General features: G+C 33.3%; 2 protein-coding genes across 4 annotated transcripts; one reads left to right on the forward strand and one right to left on the reverse strand.

Moving 5' to 3' along the window:
• The first annotated feature begins 1344 nt into the window (after positions 1-1344).
• LOC111480560 (AP-5 complex subunit zeta-1-like) lies at positions 1345-8843 on the forward strand. 2 transcript variants are annotated; one of them, XR_002717854.1, is made up of 17 exons: positions 1345-1516; positions 1733-1873; positions 3078-3169; positions 3945-4041; positions 4471-4514; positions 4710-4798; positions 4910-5001; positions 5089-5235; positions 5588-5735; positions 5838-5914; positions 6486-6557; positions 6830-6877; positions 6961-7088; positions 7174-7333; positions 7532-7739; positions 7823-7956; positions 8373-8843. XR_002717854.1 is itself a non-coding variant. In XM_023125673.1 (16 exons), exons 1-16 carry the CDS (start codon positions 1406-1408, stop codon positions 7870-7872), a joined length of 1704 nt encoding a protein of 567 aa, XP_022981441.1. In that variant the 5' UTR covers positions 1345-1405; the 3' UTR covers positions 7873-8206. The 2 variants fall into 2 exon arrangements, 1 of the variants encoding a protein (XP_022981441.1); XM_023125673.1 differs by lacking the exon at positions 8373-8843 and having other exon boundaries at positions 7823-8206.
• On the reverse strand, positions 8047-16943 carry LOC111480550 (homeobox-leucine zipper protein PROTODERMAL FACTOR 2-like). 2 transcript variants are annotated; one of them, XM_023125658.1, is made up of 10 exons: positions 16887-16943; positions 16770-16810; positions 11701-12243; positions 11498-11602; positions 10813-11013; positions 9544-9715; positions 9391-9444; positions 8993-9267; positions 8645-8740; positions 8047-8546 (listed from the first exon to the last, which is right to left on the reverse strand). In XM_023125658.1, exons 3-10 carry the CDS (start codon positions 12241-12243, stop codon positions 8196-8198), a joined length of 1797 nt encoding a protein of 598 aa, XP_022981426.1. In that variant the 5' UTR covers positions 16770-16810; positions 16887-16943; the 3' UTR covers positions 8047-8195. The 2 variants fall into 2 exon arrangements, with proteins under 2 accessions (XP_022981426.1, XP_022981427.1); XM_023125659.1 differs by lacking the exon at positions 9391-9444.
• Between the last annotated feature and the right edge of the window lie 6319 nt (positions 16944-23262).

Below are 23262 nucleotides of genomic sequence, written 5' to 3' on the forward strand. Positions count from 1 at the left end.
TTTGATAACATATAATACAAGTAGGGAATATGACAAATTAGTCGATACATATCTCTTTAATGGGTTGGAGGTTCAAACGTCTATCTACGTTTAAATATTAATTTTTTTTTTATGTAAAAAATCTTAAAATATATGGACCAATAAAAATTAATTTTAGAATAAAAAGCCTATTGCGTATTGCCGTCAATCTCACAATTTTAAGACAAATCTGTTAGGGAGAGGTTTCCACACCCTTATAAGGAATGCTTCGTTCCCCTCTCTAATCGATGTGGGATCTCACGATCCACCTCTTTAAGGACCAAGTGTCTTTGTTAGCATACCGCCCAATATCTGGTTCTAATATCATTTGTAATAGCCAAAGCTCACTGCTAGCAGATATTGTCAATTTTGGCTTATTACATATCGCCGTCAACCTCATGTTTTAAAACACGTATGCTAGGGAGAGGTTTCTACATCCAAGAATACTTTGTTCCCTTCTCCAACCAATGTGGGATCTTCCAATCCACCTCCTTGAGGACCCAGTGTCCTCGTTGGCACACAGTCCGATATCTTGCTTTGATACCATTTGTAACAGTCTAAGTCCACTGCTAACAGATATTATCCGCTTTGATCAATTACGTATCATAGTCAGCCTCACGATTTTAAACCGCGTCTCCTAGGGAGAGGTTTCCAGACCCTTATAAAAAATGTTTTGATCAATTTAAGGCTAAAGATCAACATAGTAAGCAGATTCATTCTCAATGTGCAAGAAGATTCAAAACCAAACCTAGTATCAACGAGATCAAAGAATCACGGGAGTCTGAGCAGGCGGAAGGCCCCTCCAAAAGAGCACTGAAAATCAAATGTTGATGCTTATTGGATTGACGCGCGAAATCAATCGGGAGAACGTGGCTGGATTGTTCGATACTCTTCGGGTTCTTTCACCTACGCTGGATCCCGTTTGTGCAAGGGATTATGCCACAGTAGTAGGTTGATAGATGCCTAACATTTTCCTCTAATCGTTGCTTCAGATTGCTTAGGGATTGTGTTCGCCCTCAATGATCAATAACGATCCTTCAAAATTAAGAATCTCGGGGTGGAAATCGTGAAGCCCTCAATGTCAGGATCTCATAGATTATTTATTTGAATGATTATGGATTGATTTATGTTTCTCCTCGTTAATATTTATATTTTAATGAATAAATATATATTTTTTAAAAAATAATTTCTGTTAATAATGTATGAAATTTATATACAAACTTTATGGTTTATGTAATTATACCTTTTAAAATTACGACTAAAAAAGGATTTAAACCCAAATAAAAATGAAAAAAACATCAGAAAATATATAAACAACGTCTCAATTGTAGAGCAACATCCTTGCTATTTCTGATTTCTGAGTTCTACCCGAATTTGATTCAGGAACATGGCGGATCGAGACCGAGATTGGGATTTTCATCTCAGAACATTATCCAACATTGCCAGAGATTCTAATGTCGCCAACGATCCCGCTTCCGATCCTAATGTTCTTGTATCAGTGAGTTTCGTTCTTGCTTTCTGTTTGCTTTCTTAGAAAATCATGGAGGATAATGTTTAGTCTCGGTAATGTGCTCTCTTACTATCTTAATTAACGCGAGCTAAACTTTATTGAATCATTCCATACGTGTTTGTGCATGTATTCTCTTTCATTCTTCGAGTCAATGTGTATATATATTGTTAAACTTGACTGGCAATGTTATGGAATTTTCTTCAGGTTAGAAGGCTATATGAATTGTGCAAAGCTGAGAATTCTCAGGATTTGGTGGCTCGGGTTTATCCTCAGTTTAACAAGATTTTTCAGCGTTCGGTGTCGTCCTTGTCTCAATCTAGAACTTCTAATGGCTTCCTCTTACTGGTGTGTGTGTGTTTTTCTTGTTTGAAACCACTGTCGTGCGTTCTTTTCCTCATGAAATCTTATCTCTGATTATTGTTTTATTTGTTTATCCCACGATATATTGAAATGTATTTTATAATGGCTATGCAGTTGATGATGACTAGGGTAGTGAGGAAGGAACTCATATATTAGAATGTAGGGTTAGTGTTAAGATTTAAATGTCTGATAATGGTGATCGATCGCAAAAAATGTATGGAATCGATCATGTAGAGCGATCTTGCTAATGCTCATTCGTGTTGTTGAATATCTGTGTTTGGATACGGGCATTAACTGGATTGATATTGACTCAAAAAATAAAATTTGGAATTCGATAGTTTGACTGCAAACTGTTTACCGTCTCTTTTGTATAATTTGTTTGCTGCAAACCCATTCTTTCAAACAGATTCACACAGGTCTGTTTTGTCTCAAGTATGAAAACAAGCTTAGAAGTATTTGAAAGATTCTGGATTTGAGGATCATTGGCAATGTCGCAATCAGGCATTCCTTTGTGCCAAGAACCATTGTAATACATGGTCAACTAGGAATGAAAAAGAGTTATATAGATATATGTTTTGGTTTTTGCTGATTGTTTTTTATGGTTCTTGTGCTGAAGCTTTAGGTTCATTAAATTCAAGGGCAAGTTATTTTTCAAGGAAATTGATGTAGTAGGTTTAGGGATGATAGTCTATTATGAGTTTATATAGTATATATTGATTATTTTGTCAGTGGTTTACTTAGTGGGTTAGATTCCTCTATAAATGGATTATGGAGGTACAGTCGATTGTATTCTCACCACCCTTTTTGAATAGAATTATGTTTGGTGAGTATTTCTGGAGTAAAATTCCTAAGGTGCTAGGATGCTTGAAGAATGAACAAAAAAAGATATTCTCCATTTACTTGTCCAATTGTCTTGCAATTTCTTAGCCTTTAGCTTTTAGCAAATGAAATTTGTGCAACTCAAGAGCAAACCTTGGTACTTGTATCTTTTTCATTGTACGTTCTTAGCTGATGTATGCTATTAAGTATAGGGTCATAAAGTATCCTCTACATTTCAATATCTTGATACTTGTAGATTATTTGTGCCACATATCTTTTACATTGTCTTCTAAGAATTAGATGCAAAGGTGTCGTTATGAATTATCTACAATTATCTTAATTTTTTTTTTTTTTTGCTCTTTTTTATCAGGCCATTCTTCAATTTTTCATTGATTTTGGTGAAGTAGTCTTACATGATGCTGATTCCAGTCTGAAGACCTTTTTCCGTTCATGTCTAAGTCGGTAAGCATCATAAAATCATGCCTTTTAACTACTTGATTTTTTTAATATTCATCAATATATTGGGTATTACAATTCATCGTTGCTCCACTCAAGTTTCTTTTTTGATTTTCAATTTAAAAAAACTCTCATTTGAATTACTTGTGACAGTTAACTTATTTGATGTCAGTACTCGACTTTGAAATTAAGTAAGAGGCTTGGAAACCAAAAAGTAGTAAGTTTGCTTGTTGGATAAAATCACGTTTGCTAAAGTGAGGGTTATATCTTTTTAGGTGTAGAAGTTCCTCCCTTTTCACTATTTATTAGTGATCTCGAGAATAGGGCCCCAAAACTCTTGCGACTTGTATTACCTCCTAGAGGAAGGTTTAGGAAGGCAGTTCGCTATAGATATTTGAGTGGTTACACGTGAGTAACTTACCCTGGCTTCCAACAATACAGGAACCAGCTAGTACAAGTGCTAGCATACAAACAATTAACTAAATCATACACGGATTACTTTTTGTTGTCACTTGTAAGTGCATCTTTGTATAGCTTACGCTTTTCACGAGGGTTGCACCCTCTTTGAACTTCTTTATCTCTTATTGGATGTTTTCACTTTATGCAAAAGAGAGAAAAAAAAAAAAAAATCAAGTCCTAAGACGAAAAGGTGAAGTTCTATTGGACAACTATCTTTTCACTGTGTTATAGCATTTTTTGGTGGAAAACCCTCAGTTTTACATTAGTATATTGATATGTTGGCCGTAATACACTCATCAATCTTATTCTAATATGATTACAGTGAGTTTGCAGATCCAATTGTTGCAGAAGCAGTTCTAGAATTTCTGAATACAAATCAGAATAAATTTCTTACTTCTTTTCCTACATTATTGCCACAGGTATGAGTTGTTGACTTGTTTCTAATTTTTCACTCATACCAGTAACATCCGATTTTATTGAAAATTTTCTTCAGTCTGTTTTTGAAGAACTGAAATGTATACGGCTTTTCAAACATACTGGGGAAACAAATTTTCATTTGTATCAGTGTCATCTTTCCTCAACTTTTTTATTTATTTAGTTATTCTAAACAACACTACATATGAATCTGAAGTAAATGAGACATATCGATATAATATGCTGGTTAAGTGGCACTTTCCTTCCCTTTGGTGGCCACCAAATTGACAAATGTTGCACTTACCAAGTTTATAGCCACTTACTGTCAAAAGTGATCACGACTGCTGGGGCTTCTTTGGCCATTCACTGATTAGAATTCACTGTGAGACTGGGAGAGAGAGATTTACCTCTAATTCAGATTGATAAATTTGCAGTTCTATCCATTGTTGCTAAAGCTGATTGCTTGGAATGGAGAAAAGTAAGTTGTTAAACAGAATTGTTTTTATTTGACTTCTATTTTCTCAATTTTTTTTAAATTATTTCTACTCCTGGATGAACAAGTTCTAGAAATATAAACTTTGTTCTGGGTCAGGATTTTTGGACGTTGGTAATTATTTAAGTGGATGTAATTTGAAGACGAGAGCTAATTGGTGCCGTTGCTTTCTTGCTGCAGGTTAGAGAAACCATTTCTTAGACTCTTTCCAGCATTGATTTCTCCTGGGTCTTTCCTTCCAATGTTTCCATCTCTCATTGATTTCCCTAGTGAGTTCATGTTTTTCGGTCATTCCTTCTGTGATTTTCTTTTTGTTTCCGTACTTTCATTACACTGTTATTTGATTCCAAATTTCAACTTCTGTTGGTAATTGATTACAGTTTTGGTAGTCGCATTGGAAAGGGTAGAGCGCAGCTCAGGATCACTAGTTGGAAATAACTTAGCTTCAATCCAGAAGAGTAAAGTTCCTGAGGTGATATCAGAATTCAGATCTCCAGAAAGCCCATGGATAAAAGTCCAATTCATAATATGTTATAATCCTCATGTTGTATTGATACAGATGTTACTTGCACTCATGGATGAGGCTTACACTGGTTCAACCATTGGGGATGGAGGAGGAGACTCTGGAACCGAGGCTAGTAGCACAATAGATGTTGTCGATCCTCTCTTCCTCGAACTTTTGAAGGATGAAAATGATGGTCTTTCGGTAGGTGTTCTTTCTCTATGTCTATATTCTGAATTTTAGTGACTGGTTAAGTGGAACTATCATAGCAACGGTTTAGACTATATTATGGGAATACAATAATTTAAAATATGTTCACAAGTACGCACTCGCATTACATTTATAGCATAATTGCTTGTTTTATTTGTGTCTTAACCAACGTATTTGATAGAAACATTCCGCATGCTGCTCATTGTCCCTGAATAGTATAGCTTTTAATATTGCGTCGCTTTGGCTTCAAAACTGCCTGAAGGGCTTGGGAAACTTTGTACCTACAGAATCTTTGTTTTGTAGCTGGATGGCATAACTTTCTTGGGTTTACCTAATATTCTTTCAGGAACGACATTGGAATTCTCCTGGGATGACTGCAGTAATTCAGATTACAATAAATACTGCTCAATCTGATAGGCTGAAGCAAATGCTGAACGTGACACCTCGGATTCTTGATGTCTACTTTTCTGTGGCACTGCAAGAGGTCAACAATTGTATGATGCTGCTTTTTGCGATTTCAGTTTGTTCCAGACTTTTTTTGGTTTATTTTAGTTGGTAGTTATTTTAGCTATTGATATTTTACCTTCCCTTTCCAGCATTAATCTGTGCATTGATTCCTCTGCTTATGTCAAGAAACTCAACATTGTTACCTGACAAAGATTTCTCCTATAAGGTGTGCCTCTGAATGTGGATTAAGTTATGTTCTTATTGTTGTTAGGTTTGCTGCGAATGGGTATTACACTTTGTACTAAATCAAATCACTTAGACATGTTTTCTGGACTGTTCATTTTTGACAATCTTTAGTTGGTCATTCTGATGAGTTTATTTCTTCATTTTATTTGTTTGAAAGTTTCCCCTTTTTATCCATTTTCATACCTGAAATACTACAGATACAGTTGTCTGATCAAGTTCGAATGCATGATGTTTATTTTTGGGACAAGCAAGACGTTTTTAGTTGGTTTTGACCAAAATTGACACCAAGCTGCTGATCAAATTCAAATTCTTTTGTTAACGTTTTTAGTTGTTGTTGATCAACTTCAAGCTGCTGACCAAAATTGACGTTTTTAGTTGTTTATCTACAAATTCAAATTCCCTTTTCCCTTATATTTGTATTTTTCTTTCCTGAATCTATGATACTATTACTTTTAGGTATTTCTTTTGTTGTCTAGAACATGGATTAAAATTTGCATATCATATTAGAATGTGATGTTCAGAATTTGAACTTTTTAGGTCTATGTTTGTAGGTTCGTAAGAGGCTCCTAGAATTTATGCTTGCTGCATTTCAGCGGTCTCCGGACTTCATTGCACTTCTCAAGGTAATTTGTACTGATAATTTATGGGCTCCATGTTTTTGCTAATCAATGACGATGTAACTTCTAATAAGCTTTTCTCCTTTCCATGATAGTTTGTGAAGCACATTCAAACAATTCTGGACATTTCTTTTCCACTTATGATGAATATTTTATGAATGCATCATTATTTTATGTTCGTACATGCTGAGATCATATTATTGGGTATCTTTTTGTTTCTTATCTATATCAGATTTCAGTTTTTTCTTTTTATTTTTTCTTTTTTATTTTTTTTGCAGAAGCCTATAATCAATCGACTTGGTGAAGCATATGACAACCCTGCAAAGGTTGTTGCTTACATCTCTTATCCAGCAAAACAGATAAATGCAGCAACTGATTGTTGAATTACTTCCTCGTTTCATCTTTTTAGACAGAACTAGCACTTCAATTGTGTTGGGCCATTGGAGAACACGGTGGCGGTGGCAGATCTCACAAAGATGTAGCCCGTGAACTTTTCGAGAGCTTAGAGTTGCTTTTATATGAAAATCTTTTATCGAGGTATGCTTTACGACAACTACCCTTGCATTCATTTTCAAAACTTTCCATTTTTAATCTGCTGCTTCTCTTTGGTTTGCTTCCAAAGTCGTTTAGGTTTGAGACAGGACTCTGGTGACAATTCCAGTGGTGAAAGCTTCAGAAAGTCATCGCAGTCGAGGCTTCTTTGTTTTGTTATTACTGCCATTGCAAAACTTGCAACATACCATCGTGAATTACTACCGAGAGCACGGGTCTCATTGGGAAAGGTCTCTTTCTCCGCATTTAGCATTTAAAAATTTGGGCTGGAAGGATCTCAAAGTCTTGCAACTCTGTCCAAAATGATCAATGTTCTTACATCTCTCTCCCCACCTTCTTGTTCTTGCTGCTCCTGGATGCAGGGGATTTGCAGAGAAGGTAAAATGGATATAAGTTGTTGACACTGCTGAATTAAATTACATGAACAGGTAGCTCGATCTCAAACCTCAGATGCGAGAGTCTGGACTCGGGCTCACGACTATCTAGGACTATTGAGTGACACTGGAATTTCGTTATCCATTTTGGGGCCTTCGAAACCTGCCAGTAAAGATGCACATAACCCAGGCACTGTCAACTGGAGTCAAGGTGGAACTAAGATGGTTGCGCACATTCCATTTTACATTCTCCACGAACAAGGTCACCTTCTTCTTCTCCTTAGAAAAAACAGAGTAACCAATATCATGTAGACTAAGCCATGGATACTATTACTTCTCTTGCAGGTCCTCCTTTCCATGATTTCTCATTTTCAGATATTCTCCCAAGGAGATGATGAACGTCCTCCTTTAAGCTAAACCTGTAACTCATCAAGCTTTGCTCGTCTCAATGTCGTCAACGTCGCCATCAAGTAATTGAGGTATTGTACCTTGTAGGAGTAATCAAATTCGACGCTTTCACATAAGAAATTGCGGAGAGTTTTTCCTCCACACTCAACAAGGAAAAGGGATGAAACCTATATGTAAATTATTACATAAACAGCTTGAAAGCCATTTATTTCAGCTTATATTGGGTGTCAAACTTCACCCATCTATAAGCACTTGTAGTCCTAAACACAGAAAGACAAGGTTTTTTCATACCAAGTATTACAATTCCTTTTTAAAATTGTTGTACTTGGAAAGCCTGTTTGATTGAGGCTACAGTTTCATTCATAATCCTATGCATGGAAACCATTGAATCAAATGGGATCCTTTCAGTTATTGAATGATCAACGATGTTGAGGGCCACTGTCACGATGCTACCATCAGCTTCAATTTCCTGTCCATTCATTTTCAGGTTATCTGGAAGGACAACAAAACCAGAAGACAAGATAGCCACATTATCTGGGTTTCCTCCACGTAAGAGTATCGACATGGCAAAGAGATCAACAGGTGCATAGACTATATAAGATCCGGTTGCGTCGAAGTAACTCTCTTGCAGGTAGAAGACCTCGACTTTTCTCGGTGAAGACTACAAATATGGTAACTTTTCAAGTTAAAGTTTGAAGAGTTGAAGTGTTGCTGTGCATGAAAAAAAAAAAAAAAAAAAAAAGAAATCGACAAACTTACATTCACTTGAATTATCGACACCCGGTTTCTCGAGTCGTTTCCATTGATGATGCAGGCAAGTTCCGTGATGACGTAACCAAATGAAAGGATGTCCCACTGCATATATGAACGAAGCTGTTGAGAACTAGTAGCATGTACAAATGTTGATAAGACCTATTTGAAGAACCTGTGAACTTATGAAGTCTCGAACTTCCCCAAGTCTGGAGAAGTAATGCACTAATCTCAACATTACCTAGCTCGAACTATTTAGCTTTCATCATGAATTAGCTTCTTGTTCATGATATGCTTAAATGTTAGTGATATTTACGAAAATGAACCTTATATAACAATGCAAACTTGAATATGTACCTTGTTTCGAGACTTCTCATGACGAAGGAACTGGAAAACTTCATTCGGATTGTTCGGAACTTGAGCTGAAGTAGCAAAGATCACCGATGTACACGGAGGACGTCCAGGATCATTCTCTTTGGCTTTCTGGGTCATAACCCTAATGTCATGAGGTCCAGGAATGGGAATTTTCATCCATGGATTTTCTTTAGAACCACTCACAACCTTATAAAAGGTCCTTGTCATTCTCTCAGCCAACTTCAACACACTAAGCCTTCCAGCTTGTAGTATTGAAACTACGTTAACATCATCAAAAAAAAAAAAAAAAAATGTTATAAGATTCGGTTGGATATACTCATTTACGTGTTTATCGGTCCCTCAATTTAAAAAAGTTTCAGATAAGTCCTCAAAGTTTTAACCTTGTGTCTTATTGGTTCCCAGACTTTCACTTTTATGTCTAACGAGCCCTGGATCTATTAGAAATCCATATAAAAATTCAGGGACTAACTTGAAATTTAAACTAATTGTAATGACGGGAATTAGAATATGAACGTAATGAAAAAAGTGAGTACCCCCATTGATTGTTGAAGTGCTCTTGGCCTCTAAAGTAGTTTGCCAAATGCAGTATCTAACCAGGGAAGAAACCCATCTCTTTGCACCAAATGCCAAACCAGAGTTGATATATGGTTGGAACATTGGTTGAACACATCTGTTGTCAACTTCCACATGCTCAACCCACATGACCTAAACAAAATAATCAAACAACAGCCCTAAATTATCAAGTCATTTTGTAAGAAAAAGAAGGATATCAATCGATCAACTCAAACGCCATTTTAACAAAAAAAAACGAGGAATAAGAAACAAGAAACAAGAGGTACTTAACACGGGTTTTTCTTTTCATAAAAGAGATACAAGAATAAAAAAAAAAAAAAAAACGAAGAATAAGACACGAGAAACAACATGTTCCAAAAAACGTGGAATAAGAATGTAACAGCCCAAGTCCACCAGATAGTGTACTTTTTGAGTTTTCCTCTCAAAATTTTAAAAGGCGTCTACTAGGGAGAAGTTTCTCCACACCATTATAAAAAATGTTTTATTCCTCCCTCCAACTGATGTGGGATCTTAGAAAGAAACAAGAGGTACTAAACACAGGGTTTTTTTTTTTTCCAAAAAATAAAAAACGCAAAAATGCTTTCCTTTCCACAAAAAAGAGAAACATAATTTAAAAAAAACGTGGAATAAGAAACATGAAACCACAGGTACTAAATACAATTTTTCTTGCTACAAAAAAGAAACATGATTAAAAAAAACGTGGAATAAGAAACAAGAAACAAGAAACAACCGGTGCTAAACACGAATTTTTTCTATTCATAAAAAAGAACCAAGAATAAAAAAAATAAAGCATGAAACACCATAAACAACATGTTCCAAAAACATTGAATAAGAATGAAACATCCCAAGTCCACTATTAATAGATAAATGTTCTCTTTAGACTTTTTTTCAAAGTTTTTAAAACGCGTTTGCTAGGGAGAGGTTTCCACACCTTTATAAAAAATATTTTGTTCCCCTCTTCTCTCCAACTGATGTGGGATCTCACACAGAAACAAGAAACAACAAGTACTAAACACCGTTTTTCTTTCAACAAAAAGAGAAACATAATTAAAAAAATGTGGAATAAGAAACAAGATATAAGATCAAAACAACGAGAGACAATAAACAAGAAATTGAACCACTCAAACCAAGAAACGAGAAACAATTATCGAAAAAGAGAGACTACGATACTCGAAGCTCTAAGTATATGCTACGATACTCGAAGATCGAGAAAGAAAAAGACGAAAAACCTTAGAGATTCCATCAGGACATGCTTGGATCAAACAGCCAGAGGGTTTTCTACAAAAGCCAATGGATGGATAAGGGAAGAGATCTTCCAAGGAAATATCAACAACTCCCCATGTGTATGGAGCTAATTGCTTGCAAAACCTCCCAAAGTAACTCTCTCTTGTCTCCACAAGTGGTGAGGCGAGCTGAAACTCAGCTGTCATCTGCCCACAAAAACCCCAACATCATTAAAAAAAACAAAACAAAACAAAACATACAACCAACCTTATCCATAAAAACCCTAATTTCTGATCATGTCCATGGGTATTTTCAGACATGTTCTTTACTAAGAGTATACGAGAAACGTACCGGAAATATACGAACAAAATTACGTGAAACCATGACAATATAGAGCGATATGAGAGCAATAGGTTTGTTGGGGTTCGACCAAACGTACCATGTCGTAAGAAGATTTAGAAACCGTCGAAGATTTTGAAAATTATGAGCTACTTTCAAATCTAATCTAAGTTTTTATTTTTAAAAAATTTTAGAATTTGAAAAAAAAAAATTAATTTTTTTTAGAACGAGGGGAACCCTGTAATAAATGTTATCGAACCCAACATACCTCTTAAAAACCTAAATGATAATGAAGTGATGATGTAATGATGATGTTCTTGTTGTCGAAGAACGAAAATTAAATTGTGTTACCACTTGCAAAGTTCCATCGTAAGTCCCTCCCGGTCCCATTGATGACCACATTTGAAGAATTGCTGCTCTTGAAACAATGTCCGAGAAGATAAGTGACCATTGTTCCTAAGAACCAACGAACAAACGAACAAACAATGTTAAAACTCTCCAAAAAAAAAAAAAAAATCAAATTTATTGAAACCAAAAAAAAAACATAAACTAACCAAATCCATCAAAAACCCAACAATGCTGAGTGGATCCATTTTGACAAATTCAGTTTGTCTTGAAAACTCAGTTTGAAGATAGTGTTGTTGTTGTTGTTGTTGATTGTCTTTAAAGCCCAAATTTGTGTTGTTGTTGATGTTGGATTCAGCGTCGGATTTGGTGTTGAAAAGTTCGAAGTCAAGAAGGCTGGAAGAAGGAGGCTCTCCAACCTCAACCATTTTCATTATATCCATCAATGTATAGTAAGATTCAGCTTCTTCATTTTGTTGGGGCATCCATAGAGGATCTCCATCAAGAGCTGCTTTTATGAGCTCGTCCATCGCCGTGTCGGCGAGGTCGGCGATTCTCGAAAAGTTTGCCTCCGTGCACACCGACACCGCCATCAGAAGGTCGCTCGCTCTATGGAGCTCGTTACCTTTTACATTCGAGTTTGAGTTTGATGCTGATTGATCGAAGATGGGAAAGTTTGAGGCACGTTGAGGAGAGTTGGATGTGTGAGAAGAGCCAGCACCTTCATTGTATTGTGGGTAATTGTTGTTCATCTGTGATTATGAACATAAGATAAAACTATCACATTCGAAAAATCGAAAGATAAACACGTAAAGGATTATAAACTAATTAATTAATAATAAAACGTTATACAGATAAAGAGATGAACGCGTTAAGAAAAAATTACTAACTGGGTTGTAGTAATACTTATCAAAAGACGAACATGTCAAAGAAAAAAACATTAATTGATCAACATTAACACATTACGAGAAAGCTACTAACTAGTTAGCTATATGTATACATATCAAGAGATGAACGCGTTAAGAAAAAATTACAAACTGGGTTGTAGTAATACTTATCAAAAGACGAACATGTCAAAGAAAAAAACATTAATTGATCAACATTAACACATTACGAGAAAGCTACTAACTAGTTAGCTATATGTATACATATCAAGAGATGAACGCGTTAAGAAAAAATTACTAACTGGGTAGTAGTAATACTTATCAAAAGATGAACATGTTAAAGAAAAAAACAGTGACTGATCAGCAGTAACACGTTATGAGAAAACTACTAACTAGTTAGCTACATGTATACATATCAAGAGATGCATGCATTAAGAAAAAATTACTAACTGGGTTGTAGTAATACTTATCAAAAGACAAACATGTCAAAGAAAAAAACATTAACTGATCAACAGTAACCCATTACGAGAAAGCTACTAACTAGTTAGCTACATGTATACATATCAAGAGATGAACGCGTTAAGAAAAAATTACAAACTGGGTTGTAGTAATACTTATCAAAAGACGAACATGTCAAAGAAAAAAACATTAATTGATCAACATTAACACATTACGAGAAAGCTACTAACTAGTTAGCTATATGTATACATATCAAGAGATGAACGCGTTAAGAAAAAATTACTAACTGGGTTGTAGTAATACTTATCAAAAGACGAACATATCAAAGAAAAAAACATTAACTGATCAACATTAACACGTTACGAGAAAGCTACTAACTAGTTAGCTACATGTATACATATCAAGAGATGAACGCGTTAAGAAAAAATTACAAACTGGGTTGTAGTAATACTTATCAAAAGACGAACATGTCAAAGAAAAAAACATTAACTGATCAACATTAACACGTTACGAGAAAGCTACTAACTAGTTAGCTACATGTATACATATCAAGAGATGAACGCGTTAAGAAAAAATTACTAACTGGGTTGTAGTAATACTTATCAAAAGACGAACATGTCAAAGAAAAAAACATTAATTGATCAACATTAACACGTTACGAGAAAGCTACTAACTAGTTAGCTACATGTATACATATCAAGAGATGAACGCGTTAAAAAAAAATTACTAACTGGGTTGTAGTAATACTTATCAAAAGACGAACATTTCAAAGGAAAAAACATTAACTGATCAACATTAACACGTTACGAGAAAGCTACTAACTAGTTAGCTACATGTATACATATCAAGAGATGAACGCGTTAAGAAAAAATTACAAACTGGGTTGTAGTAATACTTATCAAAAGACGAACATGTCAAAGAAAAAAACATTAATTGATCAACATTAACACGTTACGAGAAAGCTACTAACTAGTTAGCTACATGTATACATATCAAGAGATGAACGCGTTAAGAAAAAATTACTAACTGGGTTGTAGTAATACTTATCAAAAGACGAACATGTCAAAGAAAAAACATTAACTGATCAACATTAACACGTTACGAGAAAGCTACTAACTAGTTAGCTACATGTATACATATCAAGAGATGAACGCGTTAAGAAAAAATTACAAACTGGGTTGTAGTAATACTTATCAAAAGACGAACATGTCAAAGAAAAAAACATTAATTGATCAACATTAACACGTTACGAGAAAGCTACTAACTAGTTAGCTACATGTATACATATCAAGAGATGAACGCGTTAAGAAAAAATTACTAACTGGGTTGTAGTAATACTTATCAAAAGACAAACATGTCAAAGAAAAAAACATTAACTGATCAATATTAACACGTTACGAGAAAGCTACTAACTAGTTAGCTACATGTATACATATCAAGAGATGAACGCGTTAAGAAAAAATTACTAACTGGGTTGTAGTAATACTTATCAAAAGACGAACATGTCAAAGAAAAAAACATTAACTGATCAACATTAACACGTTACGAGAAAGCTACTAACTAGTTAGCTACATGTATACATATCAAGAGATGAACGCGTTAAGAAAAAATTACAAACTGGGTTGTAATAATACTTATCAAAAGACGAACATGTCAAAGAAAAAAACATTAATTGATCAACATTAACACGTTACGAGAAAGCTACTAACTAGTTAGCTACATGTATACATATCAAGAGATGAACGCGTTAAGAAAAAATTACTAACTGGGTTGTAGTAATACTTATCAAAAGACGAACATGTCAAAGAAAAAAACATTAACTGATCAACATTAACACGTTACGAGAAAGCTACTAACTAGTTAGCTACATGTATACATATCAAGAGATGAATGCGTTAAGAAAAAATTACTAATTGGGTTGTAGTAATACTTATCAAAAGATGAACATGTCAAAGAAAAAAACATTAATTGATCAACATTAACACGTTACGAGAAAGCTACTAACTAGTTAGCTACATGTATACATATCAAGAGATGAACGCGTTAAGAAAAAATTACTAACTGGGTTGTAGTAATACTTATCAAAAGACGAACATGTCAAAGAAAAAAACATTAACTGATCAACATTAACACGTTACGAGAAAGCTATTAACTAGTTAGCTACATGTATACATATCAAGAGATGAACGCGTTAAGAAAAAATTACAAACTGGGTTGTAGTAATACTTATCAAAAGACGAACATGTCAAAGAAAAAAACATTAATTGATCAACATTAACACGTTACGAGAAAGCTACTAACTAGTTAGCTACATGTATACATATCAAGAGATGAATGCGTTAAGAAAAAATTACTAATTGGGTTGTAGTAATACTTATCAAAAGATGAACATGTCAAAGAAAAAAACATTAATTGATTACCAATAACACGTTAGGAGAAAACTACTAACTAGTTAACTACATATATACATATCAAGAGATGAACACGTTAAGAAAAAAATACTAACTGGGTAGTAATAATACTTATCAAAAGATGAACAAGTCAAAGAAAAAAAATTAACTGATTAGCAGTAATACGTTACGAGAAAACTACTAACTAGTTATCTACATATATACATATCAAGAGATGAACACGTTAAGAAAAAAACCACCAACTAGTTAATAGTAATACTTATCAAAAGATGAGCATGTTAAAGAAAAAACATTAACTAATTAGCAATAACACGTTACGAGAAAATCACTCACTTATCTAAAAATGAACACGTTAAAATAAAAAGACATCAACTAGCATTAATACATACTTATCAAAAGATGAACACATTAAAGAAAAAACAAAGAACATTATGAGAAACCCACTAATTGATTAGCAACATGCGTACATATTAAAAGATGAACACGTTAAAAAAATCATTCACCATCAAGTAGCAACATGTACTTAACCAAAGATGAACCTGAACATGTAAAGAGAAAAGAAATAATAACCAACTAGCAGTAACATGTTATGAGAAACCCACTAACTAGTTAGCAACATATATATCAACTGATAGATGAACAAGTTAAGAAAAAGACAATAACTAGTGAGTAATAACACGTAATTATGAAAAGATAAACATGTTTAAAAAAAAAAAAAAAAACACAAAGACTAACTAGCTAGTAGTGACACATTACGACAATCCCTAGCTAATTAGCAACCTATATACACATCAAGAAAAAATCACTTACAAATTAGTAATAACACATACTTATCAAAAGATGAACTGGTTAAAGAAAAAATAAATACTAAGTAACAGTAACATATTAAAAGAAATAAGCTTAGAAGTGTTCTCGACTAAGAAGAAATAGGTTAGCTTAAGATTTGTTGTTCTCGTATAGTTTTTGTAGATTTCGTTTAGGGTTTGAATCCTCTTATAAAATGAATTTGTCGATTTCGTTTAGGGTTTGAATCATCTTATAAAATAAATTTGATGAAGATGTTATTAAAAATAAAATATTTTGATAAGATTTGATGACGTTTGTGAAATACTTTCGAAACCCTAGTCTTATAATTTAGATGAAAACCCTTTTCTTAAAAGAAGAAGATTAGGGTTAAGAAGAGAGGATGATGATAAACATGTATGACTAAGGGCTTTCTCCCTTGATCTTCGTGTTCTTGTTCTTGTTCTTCGTGTTCTTGCTTTTGTTTTTAGAGAAGAATCAAAACTTGACCTAAATAAAAAACATGCCTTGGGTTAAAATTTTAGGGTTTTTTTTCCACCAAAGGATCATAAACATGAACTAATTCTTCATTTTTATTCCCGATTGTTCTCTTGTTGTTTTTGTTCTTCGTGTTCTTGTTTTTTTAAGAATCAAAACTTGACCTAAATAAAAAAACATGCAACAACATCAAAACGGGTTTAAAAAATTAGGGTTTTGATGATAATGAAACCAAGATTTTACCTTCACAATCCCTTGAACCTTGAATTTCTTGCAGTAAATCCCTGAAAAGATCAAAATCAACTCAAGAACAAAGATAAAAAATAAAAAAATAAAAAATTAAACAAAAAAACAAAATACCCTTTGAGAATTATGAATCGAAATGGGTATATTGTGAGTGAATGAAGAAGGTGTTAAGATATATATATATATATATATATATATATAGTGAAAAAAATGGCTAGTGGTTTTTGCCTGACCGGAGAATACGATGAACATGTTCAGCTTTGTGGGCTGTGGGTTTCCATATATGATTTTTCCAGTCAGGGTTTCCAGATGAACTGCACTCCTGCCCACGTGTCATATCCGACGTGGCTCTTCTTTCCACTCTCATTGGCTCTTTACTCTCCTCAAAACGCTTCTCTTCAGGATTCTTCACTCTTTCTTCCTTCTTTTCTGACTTCAAAACTGTTACGTGGCACTTTCCTTTATCAAACTATTATATATATATATATATTTACTCAATTACTTATTTGATATAAAAATTATAATATAATTAACAAACTTATTTACTAATTTATCTCTATATCTTATAAATAAATTATTTATTTATTTTTAGAGATTTTATTTGAATTTTAGATTGGATTTAAAAAACTGGATCTCGTGGGTAGTCAATAGACCTGGTTCATATAAGGGGTAGTGCCCCCGAGATAGGGTCACTCCATGGATGAGTTGAGTTCAAATAAATGAAAATATTATAAATTATGATTGAGTCAGTTTGATCAATTCACGATTCTGATCTCGATAAAGCTACTCAAAATCAATTGGCAAGAGGTCAACGATTACATGAGTTGCTCAAACAATCCCAATCAGCCCCTCTCATAGTAGAAGAACAAATAATGACTATTTATAGCGGAGAACAGAACCAACCCAATAATGCTTGGGTTGGGTTGGGTTGGGTTGAGTTCATTCTCGATTGAAGATTTTACAATTTGAACCATTAGGGTTAGATCTTAAAAAAATGTCTCAACCTGAACCGAACCAACCCACAACACTCGTGTATATAGACTATGTAACGACTCGAAATTTTCTACTTAATTTAAGGTCGTTACTGAATATGTACCATAAACATTGAATGCGGAAAACTTCATTTAAATTCCATAAAACATAATCTTTAACTTAAAACAGAGTTATGGATTTACGTGTTTCGAAAACATCTTTAAAACGACACAATAAAATACCCAAAATAAAATAAATAAGCGTTTAAGTTTAAAACATCATATTCTAGCCTAAGTCTAAGAAAATAAATACCACTATCCTATGCATGTGCCATGATCTCGAGTTGTGATGTCGTCGTCAGCCATACAGGAATACCTTGCTTTAACCTGAAAAATGTAGTAGCACAAGACTTGAGTATTTAAAGAAATACTCATTAAGTGACTCCACTATTGGGGTTAAATGCAACAATCACATGCAATGAAATGATGGAACCTATCTTTCGTTTCGTTTTCCCTACGGTGTTGTCCTAACGGATAATTGTGGACGTGTACCATATACTCTACACACAGCCCATACGTGCGAGTATGGGCTCTCCAACTAGTTCGCACACCGCTGGGCCACTATCCTTATCCGGTGGGCATACTCTGGGAGCCTCTTATGTCGAGACCCGTTAAAACTAGTAACCGTCACGACAACGCTATGCAACGCATAATAATCGTTGTCCTGCCATTGGATGTACGTGTCCGTACCCTCGTGATGGGATTGGGGTATCCCCCAGATACATGAACACATATAATGCCTGAGGTCCCCACTACTTCTACATTTATCATTAATGAACATAACTCCCCTGTCACGTTCCATGCTCCATGTCCTTCTCATTTTCAATTTACATTTCATATATATTCCTATTGGGGTTATGATTCCAAACAGTTTACCTTATTTCATATCATACAATTCATGCTGTTTACATTCAAACATTTCATACAATCATGTCATAACCATTCAAGAACAACATATCGTTACATGCATTACACATCACATCAGACTAAACAGCATACATAGCATACATTCACGTTCACATGACTACGTACTTAAGCACAATAATCTAGCATAGAATGTATCATATCATAAACAAGTCATAACGTAAACACTTCATAGTCATATCATTCTCCAGCTTACCATAGCCTTAACGTTCTTATACCTATCACAGACATATCATTACGTAACGTACCTTAGTCATATCATCACAAGAACGTATCTTAACGCTATCGTTCTATCAATCTATCACAAACCTATCACTTTCTACCCATAACCTAACTGTATTCTTTCATCAATCTCTCCTATCCATAACACTCCGGTATGTAACCTAGCCTTAACGTTTCATGAACGTATCTTACTCCTATCGTTACATTTCGTTTTGTGCATCCTTCTCGTATCATATCTCAAACATATCCTTGAGCACATCGTACCATAGTTATTATCATACAATCCACATATTATAATATAACATAACATATAGGAAGCATATCGATTCACAGACAATTCACACATATCAATATACATGACACGTGCAGAATCACATGGCACGTGTCAACATCAAATATAACCATGCCGATAGTAAGGTCACTTACCTGGCTCGCTTAAGTCGTTGTCACAAATATATCTTTAATGAAAGTTCGATTCCGTTCTTTGAAATCCGAGCCAACCTATACGAGCTCATAACATCAGTTCAAACTTCCCTAATTTACATTGGCCATCATAAAATTCTGATATTTTTTGTTAGACAAAATTGAAAGGAGCTCACTGCCCTCTCTGATATTTACTGTTTTATTGTTAAATCCTGTTCAACAAATCTTTCCTCAATCTCCCTCTCTCTCTCTCATTATTTTCATCTGTAAGTAGTTTTCAATTGTGTAAACCGATATTACTGCCCAATTTTAAGTCCATTGGCTACGATCTTTTAGTTTATAGATCTGCCAACTAAAATTTTATTCAATCTAACTTATAATCTTATTTCGTATAACTTAGAATGCTAACAAAAATTTAATCAATTATATATGTGATCTGATTATTACAAACATGTTAAGATATGAAAGAAGATTTGATCCTAAATTAATTTCTTATAATCATAACTATATAAACGAAAAGGAAATCTGAGATAAAATTTTACAGTAATAACTGACAAAAATCTCTAAATCTGCAATTGTTGAAGGGATGAGAGGTTAGTGGAGAGAGGTAGGGAAATATATATATATATATATATTAATTTTAATTTTAATTAATTTATTAATTTATTAATTTATTATTATTATTATTTTAACTATTTTATTTATTTATTTATTTGTTTATTTATTTTTGGGTTATTACAGACTCGGTTAAAAAGAAGAAAATAAAATAAGATCTATTTGATGGATAGACTTTCGAACACTTTAATAATTCTCGTAAAATTATTGCAATATCTAAATACTTAAATTGCATCACTATTGATTAATTTTAATAAATTTTCCATTTATTAAACTAATCACATAGCAATTAGTATTGATATATTTTAATCAAACCAAATCTGAGTAAATCTTCCAAACTTAGAATGTCATAAAAGAAATAAAAAGTCAAAGATCAAAAGTCAAAGATAATACAAATTTATAAAGAAATTAAAGAAATTCATCACTCTTTACACATCATGCTGAATTAGAACAAAATAATAATAAAATCAATTTATGATAAATATTAAAATATTATACGGGTTTGGAAAATGCTTTCAAAAATAATTTTCTATGATTGAGCCACCATAAAGAAATGTGCACGTTATCAGTATCTGTAGTAACTATCAATTCTTGAAAGTCTTTTAGAACCATCATGTGACAACTCATACCCGGGATTCAGCGTCTATGTGCCCTGGTATTCTGCATCCATTGCGACATGGTTACTTTACCTACTCCTCGTTTCTTAAGAGTGAAAATTGTTCCTATAAATCAACACGAGTTCTTTCAGCATGTTTTGTCTTCACTCCAATACATCTTAGGAAAATTCTTTCGAAGTCACCAACATAAAATTACTCAAAAGAAAACATATACGTTGAATTGAAAGATGTTTTGTCAGGTATTCACGTGTTTTATCCTCACTATCATGTGAATTGAAAATAATGGTAGTGATTGGCATGTCACTAAATGGTGTGAAAGTTATCTTATTTATAATCAAATAAATTATAAGAATATGGAAAGAGTAATAAATGAAAGAACCGTGTATAATAAAATATCAAATATGATATATCTGATAAAATATAATTCAGTACTAAATATCCTTAACAGAAGAACATAAAACGTGTTCTTTTGTAACATGTTTTTCTATCGTTTGTCACATAAACTCAAACTTTTCAACAAAGAACATAAATTTTAAACATTTCTTTAATTAATTACTTAAATTTTAACTTTAAAGAATAATAATTAGAAGAACATTCCAATTTTTATGCTTGGATTCTCTTGGTATTGAATTCAAAGTGGGAATTTGTTTATTTAGTTTAGGGCATCTGATGACGTGGAAAAGTTAGTTAATTATGTTCTAAATTTTATGTTTTTTTAAAAAAACCATTCATTAAAAATTGATTTAGACAAAAATAATTATGTTTTGTTTTTTAACCTTTGACAATGAAAGTCACTAATTTAATAATAATAATAATAATAATAATTTTTAAATTTCCTCGTCAGCAGGTACGACACAACTTTATAAAAAAAAAAAAAACATAATTCGAATTTCGTTTCAGCTAATATTTTATATTTTTTTATTATATTATTCTATCTGAAGTCAATATGATAATCATTAATTCATCCAAATTTTCCTTAAAAAATGTTCTGAAAAAACACCAGGGCCTTGTCGTTTTAACATTTGAAATTCGTTTGAATAAATAATTTGGTTTTTAATTAATAAATAAATTTGTTTGTTATTATAAAAAAAATAAAAATTAAGATTATTTATGTAACCGTGCATACCCAAGATTCCGATCATAATTTGAAATCTGGATTCAGTACTTATACCCTCCGATATTCCGCTACATTTCCTACACTGTTACACGGTCACAAATCGATGAATCTTTACGAGTCTTCTCTACAAAGAGAATTTTCCCCTTCATTCATGCATTAAAACCCCTCTTTAAAAAGTATGACAACTTAGAAAAGAAAGAAAAATTAAATGTCGTCCATGTCTGTTTATCCCGACGCTGCAATTCTCCTCTTTTTAAGAACTGGAGTCACCTAATCTTTGAACCGCTTGGGATAGGATACGCTTCATGTCCTCTTCTATTTCCCAAATTACCCTAATCTTATCATAGTTCTTGTTCATGTTTGTATATATATTTAAATCTTTAAATCACTTTATAGCTCTAATAAGAATATCTAGTAGAACGATAATATTAAATTTTCTTGTTGAGGGCATTTTCGTCATACGTAAATCTCTAACACATAAATCATACTCCTAAAATAAACGTCCCAATCATGAATATTTATTACATTATGATACACTTTAACATTATTTTTTGTGTGTAACAAATGGGGTCTGAATATGGTAAATTCCAACCTAAAAAAACGCACGTCAATTATAGCTGAGTTATGTTCTCTCGTGAATTGTAAGGTTGAAAAAGACATGAAGTTGCAAAAGTAAAACATTGGGAGAAAATAAGAATTTTGTATTCAACAAATGATTGACATTAAGAGCCGCAAATCATGACTTCAATTTAGAAATAGTAAAATAAAGTTGTCCCCACATAATGTCAAACGATGGTAACATTAATTGTTACAGTAATTAACTCGAACGCATTAAAAGTTGATAGTTCAGTCGACTATAGAAGAAAAAAACTAAGCATAAAATTGATACCTCTCTCTAATAGACATATTTTAAAATCATGAAGCTAACGGCGATACGTAACGGGTTAAAGAGAACAATATCTGCTAGTTGTAGTCTTAAGTTGCTACAGTATTCTAGCTAGTCAGTGTGAAACACTCGTTGGAGTAGGGTTAGACGCTCTCCATACTAGATGCATAATGAGGAAACCCAGAAGGAAAAATCCAAAAACCTTGAGCGGAAACTTGAAAGGAAAATCCCAAAAAAAACAATATATCGATTTCGATGCATAACTTTGAAAGATGCATTATTTTAATCAAAATTGTTTTTTTTTTTTTTTTTTATAGAAAAGTAAACAATAATTCAATGTGACATTTGAGTAAATAAGAGGTACATGAATGAACCGATACCATATCCGAAAAGAGCGATCCTGAGCCGAAGATGGCTAAGAAAAGCTAGAATTAAAAGTAACTATTTATACCAATAAGGAGCGGTGCATCTTCCTTTTGGGTGCCTAAATCACAGGAACCATAGGATGACCTTCGGGAAATTTTCCACGAAACATGTAAGTGATGACAAAACATGTTAAAAAGTTTGTAGGGATAGTCTTCACTTCTAGAAACAAAAAGTAAGTAATGTGGTCATATCACAGTAGATATCAGGGCCATCAATGCCGAATCAGAAT

Source organism: Cucurbita maxima, unplaced genomic scaffold, assembly GCF_002738345.1.
Source record: "Cucurbita maxima cultivar Rimu unplaced genomic scaffold, Cmax_1.0 Cma_Scf00006, whole genome shotgun sequence".
In the NCBI taxonomy this organism is placed as follows: domain Eukaryota; kingdom Viridiplantae; phylum Streptophyta; class Magnoliopsida; order Cucurbitales; family Cucurbitaceae; genus Cucurbita; species Cucurbita maxima.

What these genes read in the sequence shown, in the direction of transcription:
- LOC111480560 (XM_023125673.1), top strand. Translation starts at nt 1,406, where the DNA reads ATGGCGGATCGAGACCGAGATTGGGATTTTCATCTCAGAACATTATCC. An exon ending in ATCTCTCATTGATTTCCCTA is followed by an intron (nt 4,799 to 4,909) that starts GTGAGTTCATGT and finishes AATTGATTACAG; the next exon opens with TTTTGGTAGTCGCATTGGAA. An exon ending in CATATGACAACCCTGCAAAG is followed by an intron (nt 6,878 to 6,960) that starts GTTGTTGCTTAC and finishes TCATCTTTTTAG; the next exon opens with ACAGAACTAGCACTTCAATT.
- LOC111480550 (XM_023125658.1), bottom strand. Translation starts at nt 12,243, where the DNA reads ATGAACAACAATTACCCACAATACAATGAAGGTGCTGGCTCTTCTCAC. An exon ending in ACGATGGAACTTTGCAAGTG is followed by an intron (nt 11,014 to 11,497) that starts GTAACACAATTT and finishes TTTTGTGGGCAG; the next exon opens with ATGACAGCTGAGTTTCAGCT. An exon ending in CACTTCAACAATCAATGGGG is followed by an intron (nt 9,445 to 9,543) that starts GTACTCACTTTT and finishes GATTTCTAATAG; the next exon opens with ATCCAGGGCTCGTTAGACAT.